This window comes from Scyliorhinus torazame, chromosome 10 (assembly GCF_047496885.1).
Source record: "Scyliorhinus torazame isolate Kashiwa2021f chromosome 10, sScyTor2.1, whole genome shotgun sequence".
In the NCBI taxonomy this organism is placed as follows: Eukaryota; Metazoa; Chordata; class Chondrichthyes; order Carcharhiniformes; family Scyliorhinidae; genus Scyliorhinus; species Scyliorhinus torazame.
In genome coordinates, this window is record NC_092716.1 from 189,475,990 (window position 1) to 189,493,326 (window position 17,337).

Consider the following 17,337-nt stretch of genomic DNA (forward strand, 5'->3'; position numbering starts at 1 on the left):
CAAAACATCGGCCTCTTTCGCCTCCTGCACTCCCGGCTCTTCTGCAACCCCGAATATAGCCAACCCCCAGCTTGGTTCGACCTGGATCCCCACCACCTTCGAAAGCACCTTTGTCACCCCCACCCAAAACCCCTGTAGTGCCAGACATGACCAGAACATGTGGGTGTGATTCGCTGGGCTTCTCGAGCATCTCGCACACCTATCCTCTACTCCAAAGAATTTACTGAGCCGTGCTCCAGTCATATGCGCCCTGTGTAACACCTTAAATTGTATCAGGCTTAGCCTGGCAAACGAGGACGATGAGTTTACCCTACTTAGGGCATCCGCCCACAGCCCCTCCTCAATCTCCTCCCCCAGCTCTTCTTCCCATTTCCCTTTCAGCTCATGTACCATAATCTCCCCCTCGTCCCTCATTTCCCTATATATATCTGACACCTTACCGTCCCCCACCCATGTCTTTGAGATTACTCTGTCCTGCACCTCATGCGTCGGGAGCTGCGGGAATTTCCTCACCTGCTGCCTCGCAAAAGCCCTCAGTTGCATATACCGGAATGCATTCCCTTGGGGCAACCCATATTTCTCGGTCAGCGCTCCCAGACTTGCGAACTTCCCATCCACAAACAGATCTTTCAGTTGCGTTACTCCTGCTCTTTGCCATATTCCAAATCCCCCATCCATTCTCCCCGGGGCAAACCTATGGTTATTTCTTATCGGGGACCCCACCAAGGCTCCCGTCTTTCCCCTATGCCGTCTCCACTGTCCCCAAATTTTCAAAGTCGCCACCACCACCGGGCTTGTGGTGTATTTCTTCGGTGAGAACGGCAATGGGGCCGTCACCATAGCTTGTAGGCTAGTCCCCCTACAGGACGCCCTCTCCAATCTCTTCCACGCCGCTCCCTCCTCTTCTCCCATCCACTTACTCACCATTGAGATATTGGCGGCCCAGTAGTACTCACCTAGGCTCGGTAGTGCCAGCCCTCCCCTATCCCTACTACGCTGTGAGAATCCCTTCCTCACTCTCGGGGTCTTCCCGGCCCACACAAAACTCATGATACTCTTTTCGATCCTTTTGAAAAAAGCCTTCGTGATCACCACCGGGAGGCACTGAAACACAAAGAGGAATCTCGGGAGGACTACCATTTTAACCGCCTGCACCCTCCCTGCCAGTGACAGGGATACCATGTCCCATCTCTTGAAGTCCTCCTCCATTTGTTCCACCAATCGCGTTAAATTTAACCTATGCAATGTACCCCAATTCTTGGCTATCTGGATCCCCAAGTAACGAAAGTCCCTTGTTACCTTCCTCAGCGGAAAGTCCTCTATTTCTCTGCTCTGCTCCCCTGGATGCACCACAAACAACTCACTTTTCCCCATGTTCAGTTTATATCCTGAGAATTCTCCAAACTCCCGAAGTGTCCGCATTATCTCTGGCATCCCCTCCGCCGGGTCCGCTACATATAACAACAAATCATCCGCATACAGAGATACCCGGTGTTCTTCTCCTCCTCTAAGTACTCCCCTCCACTTCTTGGAACCCCTCAATGCTATTGCCAGGGGCTCAATCGCCAGTGCAAACAGTAATGGGGACAGAGGGCATCCCTGCCTTGTCCCTCTATGGAGCCGAAAGTATGCAGATCCCCGTCCATTCGTGACCACACTCGCCACTGGGGCCCTATACAACAGCTGCACCCATCCAACATACTCATCTTCAAAACCAAATCTCCTCAGCACCTCCCACAAATAATCCCACTCCACTCTATCAAATGCTTTCTCGGCATCCATCGCCACCACTATCTCCGCTTCCCCCTCTGGTGGGGGCATCATCATTACCCCTAGCAGCCTCCGTATATTCGTATTCAGCTGTCTCCCTTTCACAAACCCAGTTTGGTCCTCAAGGACCACCCTCGAGACACAATCCTCTATCCTCATTGCCATTACCTTGGCCAGAATCTTAGCGTCTACATTTAGGAGGGAAATAGGTCTATAGGACCCGCATTGCAGCGGGTCCTTTTCCTTCTTTAGGAGAAGCAATATCGTTGCCTCAGACATAGTCGGGGGCAGCTGTCCCCTTTCCTTTGCCTCATTAAAGGTCCTCATCAGAAGCGAGGCGAGCAAGTCCACATATTTCCTGTAAAATTCAACTGGGAATCCATCCGGTCCCGGAGCCTTCCCCGCCTGCATGCTCCTAATTCCTTTCACTACTTCCTCTATTTCAATCTGTGCTCCCAGTCCCACCCTTTCCTGCTCCTCCACCTTGGGAAATTCCAGCCGGTCCAGAAAGCCCATCATTCTCTCCCTCCCATCCGGGGGTTGAGCTTCGTATAATTTTTTATAAAATGCCTTCAACACTCCATTCACTCTCTCCGCTCCCCGCTCCATCTCTCCTTCCTCATCCCTCACTCCCTCTATTTCCCTCGCTGCTCCCCTTTTCCTCAATTGGTGGGCCAGCAACCTGCTCGCCTTCTCCCCATATTCGTACTGTACATCCTGTGCCTTCCTCCACTGTGCCTCTGCAGTACCCGTTGTCAGCAAGTCAAATTCTACGTGTAGCCTTTGCCTTTCCCTGTACAGTCCCTCCTCCGGTGCCTCCGCATATTGCCTGTCCACCCTCAGAAGTTCTTGCAGCAACCGCTCCCGTTCCCTACTCTCCTTTATGTGCCCTTATTGATATCAGCTCCCCTCTAACCACTGCCTTCAGCGCCTCCCAGACCACTCCCACCTGGACCTCCCCATTATCACTGAGTTCCAAGTACTTTTCAATGCACCCCCTCACCCTTAGACACACCCCCTCATCTGCCATTCGTCCCATGTCCATTCTCCAGGGTGGGCGCCCTTCTGTTTCCTCCCCTATCTCCAAGTCCACCCAATGTGGAGCGTGATCCGAAATGGCTATAGCCGTATACTCCGTTCCCCACACCTTCGGGATCAACGCCCTTCCCAAAACAAAAAAGTCTATTCGCGAATAGACTTTGTGGACATAGGAGAAAAACGAAAACTCCTTACTCCTAGGTCTGCTAAATCTCCACAGGTCTACTCCTCCCATCTGCTCCATAAAATCTTTAAGCACCTTGGCTGCTGCCGGTCTCCTTCCAGTCCTGGACCTCGACCTGTCCAGCCCTGGTTCCAACACCGTATTGAAATCTCCCCCCATTACCAACTTTCCCACCTCTAGGTCCGGGATGCGTCCTAGCATACGCCTCATAAAATTGGCATCATCCCAGTTCGGGGCATATACGTTTACCAAAACCACCGTCTCCCCCTGTAGTTTACCACTCACCATCACGTATCTGCCCCCGCTATCCGCGGTCTTTGCCTCAAACATTACCCGCTTCTCCACTAATATAGCCACCCCCCTGTTTTTCGCATCGAGCCCCGAATGAAATACCTGCCCCACCCATCCTTTGCCTAGTCTAACCTGGTCTATCAGTTTCAAGTGCGTCTCCTGTAACATAACCTCGTCTGCCTTTAGTTTCTTAAGGTGTGCGAGTACCCATGCCCTCTTTATCGGCCCGTTCAGCCCTCTCACGTTCCACGTGATCAGCCGGGTTGGGGGGCTTTTTACCCCCCCCCCCTTGTCGATTAGCCATCCCTTTTTCCAGCTCCTCACCCGGTTCCCACGCAGCTGTGTCCCCCCCAAGGCGGTGCCCCCCCGCCCCGCCCACCCCACCCCATACCGGCTCCCCCTTCTCCCCAGCAGCAGCAACCCAGTAATTCCCCCCTCCCACCCCCCCCCGCTAGATCCCCCACTAGCGTAGTTACACCCCCCATGTTGCTCCCAGAAGTCAGCAAACTCTGGCCGACCTCGGCTTCCCCCCGTGACCTCGGCTCGCACCGTGCGACGCCCCCTCCTTCCTGCTTCCCTATTCCCGCCATGATTATCATAGCGCGGGAACCGAGCCAGCGCTTCCCCCTTGGCCCCGCCCCCAATGGCCAACGCCCCATCCCATCTCTTCCACCTCCTTTCCTCCCCCCACCACCTCCTGTGGAAGAGAGAAAAGTTACCACATCGCAGGATTAATAACATAAAACTCCTCTTTCCCCCCTTTTTACCCCCCTCTTCGCCCCCCATACTCGCCCCACCACTTTGTTTCAAACGTTCTTTTTTTTAATAACCCGCTCATTCCAATTTTTCTTCCACGATAAAAGTCCACGCCTCACCCGCCGTCTCAAAGTAGTGGTTCCTCCCTTGATATGTGACCCACAGTCTTGCCGGTTGCAGCATTCCGAATTTTATCTTCTTTTTGTGAAGCACCGCCTTGGCCCGATTAAAGCTCGCCCTCCTTCTCGCCACCTCCGCACTCCAGTCTTGGTATACCCTGATCACCGCGTTCTCCCACTTACTGCTCCGAGTTTTCTTTGCCCATCTAAGGACCATCTCTCTGTCCTTAAAACGGAGGAATCTCACCACTATGGCTCTAGGAATTTCTCCTGCTCTCGGTCCTCGCGCCATCACTCGGTATGCTCCCTCCACCTCCAGCGGACCCGCCGGGGCCTCCGCTCCCATTAACGAGTGCAGCATCGTGCTCACATATGCCCCGACGTCCGCTCCCTCCGCACCTTCAGGAAGACCAAGAATCCTTAGGTTGTTCCTCCTCGCGTTGTTCTCCAGCGCCTCCAGCCTTTCCACACATCGTTTATGGTGTGCCTCGTGCATCTCCGTCTTCACCACCAGGCCCTGTATGTCGTCCTCATTCTCGGCAGCCTTTGCCTTCACGACCCGAAGCTCCCGCTCCTGGGTCTTTTGCTCCTTCTTTAGCCCTTCGATCGTCTGTAATATCGGGTCCAACAGCTCCTTCTTCATTTCCCTTTTGAGTTCTTCCACGCAGCGTTTCAAAAACTCGTGTTGTTCAGGGCCCCATATTAAACTGCCACCTTCCGACGCCATCTTGGTTTTTGCTTGCCTTCCTTGCCGCTGCTCTAAAGGATCCACCGCAATCCGGCCACCTTCCTCTCCTTTTTTCATCCGTATCCAGGGGGGATTCCCTTCTGGTTTACCGCACAGTGTTTTTAGCCGTCAAAATTGCCGTTGGGGCTCTTATTAAGAGCCCAAAAGTCCGTTCCACCGGGAGCTGCCGAAACGTGCGACTCAGCTGGTCATCGCCGCACCCGGAAGTCGAGTCCCACCCCTCTGATGAGGCCGCGTCTCAGGGTCAGCACACGGGACAGGACGGCACGACGGTGTATATGCCATAAATGGTGAGACGGGGGCCTCTGGCCCCAGGGGACGCCCGCCAGGGGCATCGAAGGCCACGGGACGAGGTAAACAGCAGGCTGCCTCCACCTCAGAGTGCATCATGGGGATGCGAGATAGACCAGACCATCTCCTAGGAAAAGCAGGCGTATAAGCGCCTCCCTGGCCCTCCAGGCTTGCCGGACCCTCACCGCTGCCGCCTGTCCGGCAGCTTCCAGATGGGCCTCAGGATCCTCCCCTGCCTCGTTCTCCAGCCCCTGCTTGTCCGGCACCTCATATCCTCGTCCTTGGCCTCCTCCTCCTCCTCGGTGGCCAAATGTTCCTCATCAACAACCCCCAGCACGTCACCCCGCTGCTGTGCCAACTTGTGGTGAACACAGCTGACCACAACAAAGCGGGCGATCCTGGTTAGTGTCCTAGTGTACTGCAGGGCACCACTGGTGCAGTTGAGGCATCGGCCCGGGTGGCTGCATTGGCCTCGTTGTATTGCGTCTTCTCTTTGGTCTCCAGCCTCCATATTGACATCATTAGCCAGGCCCTCAGTGGATACCCCTTATGCCCAAGAGCCAGCCACCCATCCTGGGGTGCTCCTTGAAGAGGGCAGGGATGACCAACTGCCTCAGGATGTAGCTGTCATGCACACTCCCCGGGAAGCATTATCTTCATCTGGTGGTCGCTCACGAGTTGTATGTTGAGGGCATCCTTTCTGTTCACGTAGGGCATCCCCAGATGGCCCGGTGAGCGCAGGGCAACATGCGTGGCATCTATTACCTCCTGGACCTGGGGCATCCCGGCAATGGTGGATATTCCTGCAGCCTGGACATCTTGTTAGGCTTGGTCCATGTCAAAGGTGATGTAGTCTTCAGCCTGGACATACAGAGCATTCATGAACCATCGGATGTACCTGCTGGCTGTGGCCTCTGAAATACCACACAGGTCCCCACTCGACCCCGGAATGATACCGAGGCGTAAAGGTTCAGGGCTGCGGTGACCTTGACGGCCACCGGGAGTGGGTGTCCTCCTCCTCCATGTGGTGCAGGTCCGCGAGATCGCCTTGTTGCACTGTCTCCTTGTTGAGGCAGAGCCTCCTGCGGCACGCGATGTCCGTCATTTGTTCAAAGGATCAGCGACACCTGTACACCTTGGGCAGTCACGGGCCTCCCCCTCTGGGTCCCTCCCTGGCCTTATGGGCGACTGGGTCCTCAGGGTGTGGGGCGGGGTCCGGCACATGGGTTGTTGTCTCGAGCATCTGCAGATGCTGCTGCCACTGTCTCCGGAGTCTGGCCGCATAGCGCAGCACCAGCATCACTAGAGCAAGTTCTGTTGGGTCCAAAATCCTTGCCATAGCATTCAATATCTGTAAGGCATTGGGAAAGGGTTTTACACTGCCAGACAGCGGTGGTTCCCGTCCCAGAATCCTCCAATCGCCCGTCCCCCCATCCGGAATGCCCTGCCCACGCACCCCAGCCGCAGCGGGTCCCCCTCACCAGACCCCAGACCCTGTACCCTGGACACCCACTCACAACGTCAATCGGACCGAGCGCTGGCCCCCTCCCCATGGCACTGACCCACCCGCTGACTGTGGACATGTCCCTGGAGCTAGGTCCCACCCCCTGGGTGTTTGGAAGTTGCCTCCCGCAGTGTTCAGGCACAATGTCCAGGCATTATGGTCTGATTGGAATGCTACGCAATGACACATGCTACATGGCCCGCCCACCCACGGGAATCCACTTGGATTGTGTGAAATGCTCAATTTTTTAAAATGAATTTAGAGTACCCAATTCATTTTTTACAATTAAGGTGCAATTTAGCGCCAATCCACCTATCCTACACATCTTTGGGTTGTGGGGGCGAAACCCACGCAAACACCAGGAGAATGTGCAAACTCTACACAGACAGTGACCCAGAGCCGGAATCGAACCTGGGACCTCGGCGCCGTGAGGCAGCAGTGCTAACCACTGAGCCACCGCGTTGTCCACTGTAAAGTGCTCACTTAACCACAACTGTCAATTCCCTAGAGGCTATAGCCTTCACCTGCATGGCCAGAGGCCTCCGCAGTCAGTGGGGGTTATGGGTGGACGTTGGGGCCAACGGGCAGCGACAAGGGTTGCCCCCGGAATGGGTACACACGATCCAGGGGTTGGCACAGTGGTGCCGCGAGCAGTTGCCCTCTCCGGCTTCCCCCTCAGCGCCCGCTCAGCAACCCTCCCATGGCGGCCCATCCCCTGCGGAGGGTCCTCCACCCTCAGCCGAGGGGCCCCCATCCCCCGCCGAGCACTGAGGTGGCAAGCCCAGCACCCCTGGACTCTTTGCCTGTGAGCAAAGATGGATACTCACCTCCTCAGCTAACCATAGATGCCGTTTTCAAAAGGAGTACTAATCGGTTCCAGCATGAGCACTTGCTGGGGAGGCCACTGAATGATAGGAGGCCGTTGGGTATGGGGTGGCTCCCGTTAATTGTATGGAAATGGGGCTTAAGTGGTGATAATTGGTTTCTCGCCATGCTATGGTGGGGATCCCTATTTCGCCTTCGGGAGCGGGCCGGTTGCATCGCAAACGGTTTGGCACCTGGCGCAGATCTCGTTTTTGGCCTCTCCCGCTATTCACAACCTTGTTCTGCTTGAGCGAGAGCGCAACTAGGCCGGAAGATCGTGTCCAATGTGTTTCTTCTTTTTTTCTTTTCAATTTTAGAGTACGCAATTCATTTTTTCCAATTAAGGGGCAATTCAGTGTGGCCAATCCACCTACCCTGCACATCTTTGGGTTGTAGGGGCAAAACCCACACAAACACGGGGGAGAATGTGCAAACTCCACACGGACAGTGACCCAGAGCCGGGATCGAACCTGGGACCTTGGTGCCATGAGGCAACAGTGCTATCCACTGCGCCACCGTGCTGCCCTCTGATGTGTTAGGCAGGTCGGTTCGGTGTGGACTGCACTTGATGCAGCGATGCGAGAAACAGACCTCTAACACTGTAGAAGATCCAACACGGTTTTATTGAACGATGGAACTAACATACATATTTAACTGTGGGTCGACACTATACTGAACTGACTGGAGACCTTGTACTAGCCTGACCAGACTTACTAGCTACCGCATAGTGTTTGCACTGTGCTAGCTCGTGGACTCTGACTGTCTCAGTGGCTGGGTCCAGAGAGAGTGGGAAACCTAGTGCCCTCTGGCTTTATAGTGGTGGTGTCCTGTCTGGTGATTGGCTGCACTGTGCTGTGTGCTTACTGGTCATCCTGTGTGTGAATCACTGCCTGTCTGCACTTCATTATATACATGAGTGGATATTATGACACCCTCCAGTGTGTTTCTTGGGATACTTGCGTACATTGTCATCTCCTTGCGGAGTTCCTGTCGCTTAATAGTTTTAGTCTCTCCGTCAGTTCCTCTAGGGTCGCTAGTCTGTACCCCATGTAAAAGTCCCTAACGGTCAGTTTTCCCCCATCCTGTCTCCACCTCTTAAACTTGGCATCGAGCATGGCTGGTGGAAACCGGTGGTTGCTGAGATGGGGACCATGGTGGACACCTCAGCCAGAACAAAGTGCTGCCTCATCTAGTTCCAGGTTCACAAGGTTGCTACTACCACTGGGCTCGTTGAGTGCTTTGCTAGTGGGGATGGGAGTGCTGTTGTGGCGAGGGCCCGGAGGGTCGTTCCTGTACAGGAGGACTCATACATTCTCACCCATTCAGTATTTGGTTCCTTCAACCATCCCCTCATTCTCTGCAGTGACTGCCCAGTGGTAGTATTGCAAGTTCGGGAGGGCTAGGCCTCCCATGTTTCTTCTCCTTTGTAGTACTGTTTTGGGAATTCTTGGATTTTTCCCTCCCCACACAAACATTATTTTTTCTATTGCTTGGAAAAAGGCATGGGGGATGTAGATCGGTATGGATCTGAACAGGAAGAAGAATCTGGGCAGTGAGTTCATTTTGATCGTTTGCAACCTCCCTGCCAGGGAAAGTGGGAGTGCACCCCATCTCTGTCGATCCTTTTTTCCTTCCTCCGAGACTGATCAGGTTCCATTTGTGGATCCGTGTCCAGTCGTGGGCTATCTGGATCCCCAGGTAGCGGATTTTGCTTTGGGCTAGCTTGAATGGTCGTGCCTCCAGCTCTGCCCCTCCCTTTCTCGGGTTCACTGGGAATACTCTGCTCTTGCCCAGGTTGAGTTTGGAGACTGAGAAGGCTCCAAACTCTCCCACGAGCTTCGTGATTTGTTTCATGCCGTTTTGCAGGTCCGAGATGCAGAGGAGCAGGTCATCTGCATAGAATGAGACTCTGTGCTCCCTGCAAAGAACAAAGAACAAAGAAATGTGCAGCACAGGAACAGGCCCTTCGGCCCTCCAAGCCCGTGCCGACCATGCTGCCCGACTAAACTACAATCTTCTACACTTCCTGGGTCCGTATCCTTCTATTCCCATCCTATTCATATATTTGTCAAGATGCCCCTTAAATGTCCCTATCGTCCCTGCTTCCACTACCTCCTCCGGTAGCGAGTTCCAGGCACCATCTACCCTCTGCGTAAAAAACTTGCCTCGTACATCTACTCTAAACCTTGCCCCTCTCACCTTAAACCTATGCCCCCTAGTAATTGACCCCTCTACCCTGGGGAAAAGCCTCTGAATATCCACTCTGTCTATGCCCCTCATAATTTTGTATACCTCTATCAGGTCTCCCCTCAACCTCCTTCGTTCCAGTGAGAACAAACCGAGTTTATTCAATTGCTCCTCATAGCTAATGCCCTCCATACCAGGCAACATTCTGGTAAATCTCTTCTGCACCCTCTCTAAAGCCTCCACATCCTTCTGGTAGTGTGGCGACCAGAATTGAACACTATACTCCAAGTGTGGCCTAACTAAGGTTCTATACAGCTGCAACATGACTTGCCAATTCTTATACTCAATGCCCCGGCCAATGAAGGCAAGCATGCTGTATGCCTTCTTGACTACCTTCTCCACCTGTGTTGCCCCTTTCAATGACCTGTGGACCTGTACTCCTAGATCTCTTTGACTTTCAATACTCTGGAGGGTTCTACCATTCACTGTATATTCCCTACCTGCATTAGACCTTCCAAAATGCATTACCTCACATTTGTCCGGATTAAACTCCACCTGCCATCTCTCCGCCCAAGTCTCCAGACAATCTAAATCCTGCTGTATCCTCCGACAGTCCTCATCGCTATCCGCAATTCCACCAACCTTTGTGTCGTCTGCAAACTTACTAATCAGACCAGTTACATTTTCCTCCAAATCATTTATATATACTACAAAGAGCAAAGGTCCCAGCACTGATCCCTGTGGAACACCACTGGTCACAGCCCTCCAATTAGAAAAGCATCCCTCCATTGCTACTCTCTGCCTTCTATGGCCTAGCCAGTTCTGTATCCACCTTGCCAGCTCACCCCTGATCCCGTGTGACTTCACCTTTTGTACTAGTCTACCATGAGGGACCTTGTCAAAGGCCTTACTGAAGTCCATATAGACAACATCTACTGCCCTACCTGCATCAATCATCTTAGTGACCTCCTCGAAAAACTCTATCAAGTTAGTGAGACACGACCTCCCCTTCACAAAACCGTGCTGCCTCTCACTAATACGTCCATTTGCTTCCAAATGGGAGTAGATTCTGTCTCGAAGAATTCTCTCCAGTAATTTCCCTACCACTGAAGTAAGGCTCACCGGCCTGTAGTTCCCGGGATTATCCTTGCTACCCTTCTTAAACAGAGGAACAACATTGGCTATTCTCCAGTCCTCCGGGACATCCCCTGAAGACAGCGAGGATCCAAAGATTTCTGTCAAGGCCTCAGCAATTTCCTCTCCAGCCTCCTTCAGTATTCTGGGGTAGATCCCATCAGGCCCTGGGGACTTATCTACCTTAATATTTTTTAAGACACCCAACACCTCGTCTTTTTGGATCACAATGTGACCCAGGCTATCTACACCCCCTTCTCCAGACTCAACATCTACCAATTCCTTCTCTTTGGTGAATACTGATGCAAAGTATTCATTTAGTACCTCGCCCATTTCCTCTGGCTCCACACATAGATTCCCTTGCCTATCCTTCAGTGGGCCAACCCTTTCCCTGGCTACCCTCTTGCTTTTTATGTACGTGTACAAAGCCTTGGGATTTTCCTTAACCCTATTTGCCAATGACTTTTCGTGACCCCTTCTAGCCCTCCTGACTCCTTGCTTAAGTTCCTTCCTACTTTCCTTATATTCCACGCAGGCTTCGTCTGTTCCCAGCCTTTTAGCCCTGACAAATGCCTCCTTTTTCTTTTTGACGAGGCCTACAATATCACTCGTCATCCAAGGTTCCCGAAAATTGCCGTATTTATCTCTCTTCCTCACAGGAACATGCCGGTCCTGTATTCCTTTCAACTGCCACTTGAAAGCCTCCCACATGCCTCCTCTTCGGATTCCCCTCCAGCCTCCCGCCTCTCACAGGGCGATCGCCAGCGGCTCACCTGCCTGGGCGAATAAGATAGAGGACAGTGAGCATCTCTGCCTTGTGCCTCTGTGCAGCTGGAAGCATTTAGAGCTAGTGGTGTTGGTCCGAACACTCGCCTTGGGGGCGTTGTACAGGAGTTTCACGCATGAGATGAACCCTGTCCCTAGCCCAAACTGCTCTAGTATCTCAATGAGGTACTTCCACTCAACTCTGTCGAAGGCCTTCTCTGCATCCAGGAAAACGATCACCTCTGGTGTTCTCTCACGGATGGGGCCAGTATCAGATTCAGCAGCTGTCTAATGCTCCCAGTTAACTGTCTACCCTTAACAAAGCCTGTCACGTTTTCTGCGACCACCTCCGGTATGTAGTTCCCCAGTCTCTTGGCCAGGACTTTTGCGAGTATTAGAGCATCCACATTGAGCAGCGAAATGGGTCGGTAAGATCCGCATTCCGTTGGATCTTTGTCTTTTCTCGCCATCAGCAACATGGTGGCCTGTGTTTGCGTTGGAGGTAGGTTGCCCCTCGCTAGTCAGTCTGTGAATTTTTTGTAAAAGTCTGCCAGGAACCGGTCGGGTCCTGGCGCCTTCCTCACCTGCATGGAGTCGATACTCTCCATGATCTCTCCCAGTCCTATCGGTGCTTCCAACCCCCTCCACCTGTCATCCCCCACGACTTGAATGTCCTGTCCATCGAGGAACCGTTCCATCCCCATCAGTCCCCGGTAGAAGGCCTTGAATGCTTTGTTAACCTTTTTGGGTTTGGCTACCAGTCTGCCTCTGCTGTCCTTCACCTGCACTATTTCCCTCATGGTTACCTGCCTTCTCAGCTCGTGAGCCAGCAGGCGGCTGGCCTTCTCTCCATGTTCATAAAAGGTCCCCTGTGTTGGTAGAGTTGGTACACCGCTTTGCTGGTGACTAGCAGATTAAAATTCATTTGTAGATTTTTCCTCTCCGCCAGAAGCTCTATTGTCGGTGTCTTGCAAAACCATCTGTACAGTTTTTTTAAAAATTTAGAGTACCCAATTATTTTTTTTCCAATTAAGGGGTAATTTAGCATGGCCAATCCACCTAACCTGCACATCTTTGGGTTGTGGGGGTGAAATCCACGCAGACACGGGGAGAATGTGCAAACTCCACACGGACAGTGACCCAGGGCCGGGATTCGAACCTGGGTCCTCAGCGCCGTAGTCCCAGTGCTAATCGTCTGTACACAGTTAAAGTCCCCCCCTGCTCCATGATCATTCGGTGTGTATCTATGTCAGGGGTTTCCACCATGGTCTTTTTTACAAACTCCGTGTCATCCCAGTTGGGCGCGAACACGTTCACTAGGACTCGGTGGGCACCATCTAGGACATTACTGACCATGATGTACTGCCCCCCTTGGTCCATAACCGTTTTTGTCGCCATGAACACCATCCTCTTGCTTATCAAAATTGCTACCCCACACTGGGCTCTCATCCTGGAGTAAGAATGAGAGGTCTGTCTCACCCAGCCCTTCCTTACCTGCAGTCGGTACTTCTACCTCAAGTGCATCTCTTGGAGGAAGATTATGTCGGCTCTCATACTTTTAAGGTGGGCCAAGACTCTGGATCTTTTCACTGGGATGCTAAGTCCCCGAACGTTCCAGGTGACTATCCTGGTGGGGCGTTTCTGTTCCCCTCTTTCTGCAGTATCAACTACACCTACCTGGTGGATGCGCCCCTGCACTCCGGGGTATCCCTTTGTTAAGGAGCCATCCAAAATGGGCATGGTCACCATGAGGCCGGGCCCCTGCGCTCGCGGTTTCCCTTTGTCCCGGGACCACCCAACATGGCTTGCCCCGGGGATTCCCTTTGTTTAGGGACCCTCCAAAGTGGCTGCTTACGGTGCCGTCTTGTTCCATCTTTCCAAACTTGACCTGCTGAAGAGAGAGCCCATCCTGCCCCTTCCTTTCTATCAGCCTCCTAATTTCCCCCCTATCACTGTACCCCCCCCCCCCACCGCCCGATGCTCTCTCCCCGCTGGGAGATGCGTCACGGCCCCCCCCTCTCTCATGCTTCCAGGCGCTAGCTTTCCCCTCTAGTGTGGTGGCCCGCCTCCCAGGGTTGATCTGACCACCTCCTACGCCCATTTCGTTAGTGTCCTCTCTGTCTCCTCCTCACCCTCCCCTGCACTCTGCTGCCCTTCCTCCCTTTGAGCTAGTTCCCTTACTCATAATGAGGCAGTGCAGTCCGGGGCAAAATTGTCCCTTTCAATCGCTTTCTCTCTCTGCGTCTTCCTCACCCCTGCCTCGTTTTCCTTTTGTCTTGTCCGTTCATAGGGACAAACATGTCCGCCTCTGCCGGGGTAGTAATACAGTGCTCCTTGTTTTGGTACGTCACCTAGAGCCTGGCTGGGAATAACATCCCGAATTTAACACTGGTTTTGTACAGGGTTGACTTTGCGCAGGTGAATTCGGCCCTGTGCTTGCCATCGTCTGCCAATCCCAGCGCAGAATCCTCTCCCAATCCTGGTATCTGTGCTGCTTGTCTATTGTCGCCCTCGGCTGCTCCTCAGCCTTGGGCTTTGGTCGGAGCAACCTCTGGGCCCTCTCGACTTCCGGCGGCATGGGGAAGCTGTCCCTTCCAACCAGGCTGCCCAACATCTGGGCCACATAGTCGGTTGGGTCTCTGCCCTCAATCCCCTCTGGCAGGCCCACTATTCTAATATTTTTTCACCTGGATCGGTTCTCTTGGTCCTTGACCTTCCCTTTCAAGCTCCCCTGGGTCGCCACCAACTTTTTAATCTCAGCCTCCAGGGCGACGATTCGGTCGCTGTGGTCCGTCGATGCCTTTTTGAGTTCCTGTATCGTTTTCCCTTGTGTTTCCCGCCTCTTTCCCATGCCATCGAGCACCACCCACAAGGCGGCCAGTGTCTCCGCCACTTCCACCTTGACCGCCGTTGGATCTCCGCCTTAATCTCTTCCTTCATTGTGGTTAGTTCCTTAGTTAGGAATGTCTTCCAACCATCTCCTGGTGGTGGTGGTGCTGGTGGGGGGGGGGGGGCGCGGCGCTTTCCGGGTCGCTGGTCTCCCTCTCTCGGGGTGGCCGGGAACCCCTGGCCTCGTGGGTCCACTGACCTGCTTGCTTGCTGCTCCTGCCCTTTTCCGTAGATTCTGGCTTCCCTGCAGCCTTTTTGAGCTACTATTTCCTGCCATTCTTTTCCTCTCTGTGGGTGAGTGGATGAATGAGTCCGATTTTAAGGGTTAACATCAACCAAAAGTGCCTATTTTTCTGTGTCCCGGAGGAGAGCCACCTGATACGTGACTACTCAGCACATCTCCGTCAATGGAAGCCCAGACACGAGTAAAATAAAGAACTTTGATTTATTTACAATTACGGTGTATACACCTCCCAGTAGATTCTTACCGGGTCTCTTTCTGGTCAGTGTCTTACTGGCCAACCTTTTATACATTGCTAAATGGAATTTCCCCGCCCCTCAGTGGGGGAGCTCATACTCCACGAGAACCACAGGGAAGGTAATCATTCCCACCCCGTAAGTCTCGTGCAGGATATTACACACATCACACACGCAATTCAGATGAATGGTCACACAAGTGTATATGTACTAAACATCAGCGATATTCGGTGATCAAGGATGTAAAGCAACCCCAATGATCAAAACAAATCACCCACTCTGCTTTTCATCTTACCTTTCACCATATCACTTGCACACACACACGCATGCACTTACATGGGCACGGACACACACACAGATGCAAACGTGCCCATGCTCACGCATATGCAAAATCTTACACGCTAACCACATGCACACACATGCATGTAAAATGCATGTACATGTAAAATGTTCCTGGCTTTATAAGGCAGAGCAATTTGTGACTCACTGTGGGCAATCAAGAGAGATCTGTGAGTATTTATAGAAAAGTACAGGGCAATAAATCAGCATTGTAATTACTGAGAGAGGCTTTGAAATAAACAGGGTAGGTTCAAGAGGCAGGTGGATGGGTTTGCTGAGAGGCGGGAACAGTTGAAAGAAAAGGTTGTGAACTCTGCAAATGGTTAACTGGGCCGAATGGGCTCATGCTGTGCATAAAAAGCTATGTTCTTAAGAGTCAATGATGCAACCCAGCCACAAGCAATGACTAATACGCTCACCATTGTTGCTGTGGTCATCGACTAGCACAATCTCCTTCAGCAGGTGAGCTGGGGTTTTGGATATGACCGAGTGCATGGAGCGTAGAACAACAGAAGGAGCTTCATTCACAAAAATAAACACCACGCTGACTTGAGGGAGGTTTGCTGGGTAGGTGATATTTCTGCACCTGGAACAACACAATCACAAATAGAAATCAGTCACGTTGAGTGCTTCTCTTTTTTTTCCACACTTGAATTCTCCTTCTGAACTGAAAGTACAAACTGCGACACAGTGTGAATGGGCTTCACTTCATCCCAACTCCAAAGAAATGATTCAGATCCAGAGTCACATGGAGAGGAATCGCACTCTGCTTTGCTCCAAATTCAGGAGAGATTATTTAAATTTAATGCTACAATATTAAAGGGTTTGATCTGTGTAGCGCACAAAGACTCCGTGAGACGAATAGAGTGAAGTCGATGAGGCTTTATTAAGCGTGTCTGTTCCCCCGCAGCTCGATAGTAAACTGGCCTGCGGAGGAAGACTCCGGCTTCTTATACTTCGCCTTCAGGGCGGAGCTAGAGGTCAACGGCCAACCAGGACCCGGGATCTGTCAGCCAATGATATTAGGGCTTCCAGTCCCACATGACCCCCAATACATACTACCACATTCACCCCTTGTCAAAAATGAACCCGGCGGGGTGATGCTTCGTATGGTGGTAAGGGTTTACAGGGCTGGTCCTGGGAGGAAAAGAAAAAAAACATTCGCAAGGCAATACAGTATTGTACAATTTTGTCCTGTTGCAACTATTTACAGAGGGTATGGGAAGAAAAGCAAAATGTTCTTGTGAAAGTCCATATTTAGTTTTAGATCGACGCCACGAGTCGGTCGGGTGGTCTGGTCGTCCGTGTCGATCGCCTCGGCCCCGGTGGTGGTGGTGCTTGTACCGTTGTCGTCGCCTCCAGGAGCCTTACGGTTTCAGCTTGGGCTTTATTCTTGGTCGGTGCTGAGGGGAGGGGGACCGATCCTCCTGGGAAGGGGCGGTCGCGGGGTGCGGCGGTGGCAGGAAGGGGGGGGGGTTGGGTTGATGATGTCGGGGAGGTGTGCGTGTTGCCGGCGGGCGCCAGATCCCGTAGGGAGACCGTGTCCTGTCGGCCGTCGGGGTACTCCACGTAGGCGTACTGGGGGTTCGCGTGGAGGAGGTGAACCCTTTCGACCAACGGGTCCGCCTTATGTGCCCGCACATGCTTTCGGAGCAGGATGGGTCCTGGGGCCGCCAGCCAGGTCGGCAGCGACGTTCCAGAGGAGGACTTCCTAGGGAAAACAAGGAGACGCTCATGAGGCGTTTGATTAGTGCTCGTACATAATAACGACCGGATGGAGTGGAGAGCGTCCGGGAGGACCTCCTGCCACCGTGAAACTGGGAGGTCCCTGGACCGTAGGGCCAGTAGGACGGCCTTCCAGACCGTGCCGTTCTCCCTCTCTACTTGCCCGTTCCCCCGGGGGTTGTAGCTGGTCGTCCTGCTTGAGGCTATGCCCTTGCTGAGCAGGAACTGGCGCAGCTCGTCACTCATGAAAGAGGAC

The 17,337-nt window shown here is 52.9% G+C and overlaps 1 protein-coding gene across 3 annotated transcripts in view; it reads right to left on the reverse strand.

Annotated features, from left to right (window-relative positions):
* Positions 1-17,337, reverse strand: part of galnt18b (UDP-N-acetyl-alpha-D-galactosamine:polypeptide N-acetylgalactosaminyltransferase 18b) — a 453,243-nt gene that overhangs the window by 176,684 nt on the left and 259,222 nt on the right. For all 3 annotated transcript variants that reach the window (XM_072466166.1, XM_072466165.1, XM_072466164.1), the window contains exon 3: positions 15,776-15,942. In XM_072466166.1, the coding sequence (XP_072322267.1) occupies positions 15,776-15,942 (167 nt within the window). The remainder of the gene's footprint in view (positions 1-15,775; positions 15,943-17,337) is intronic.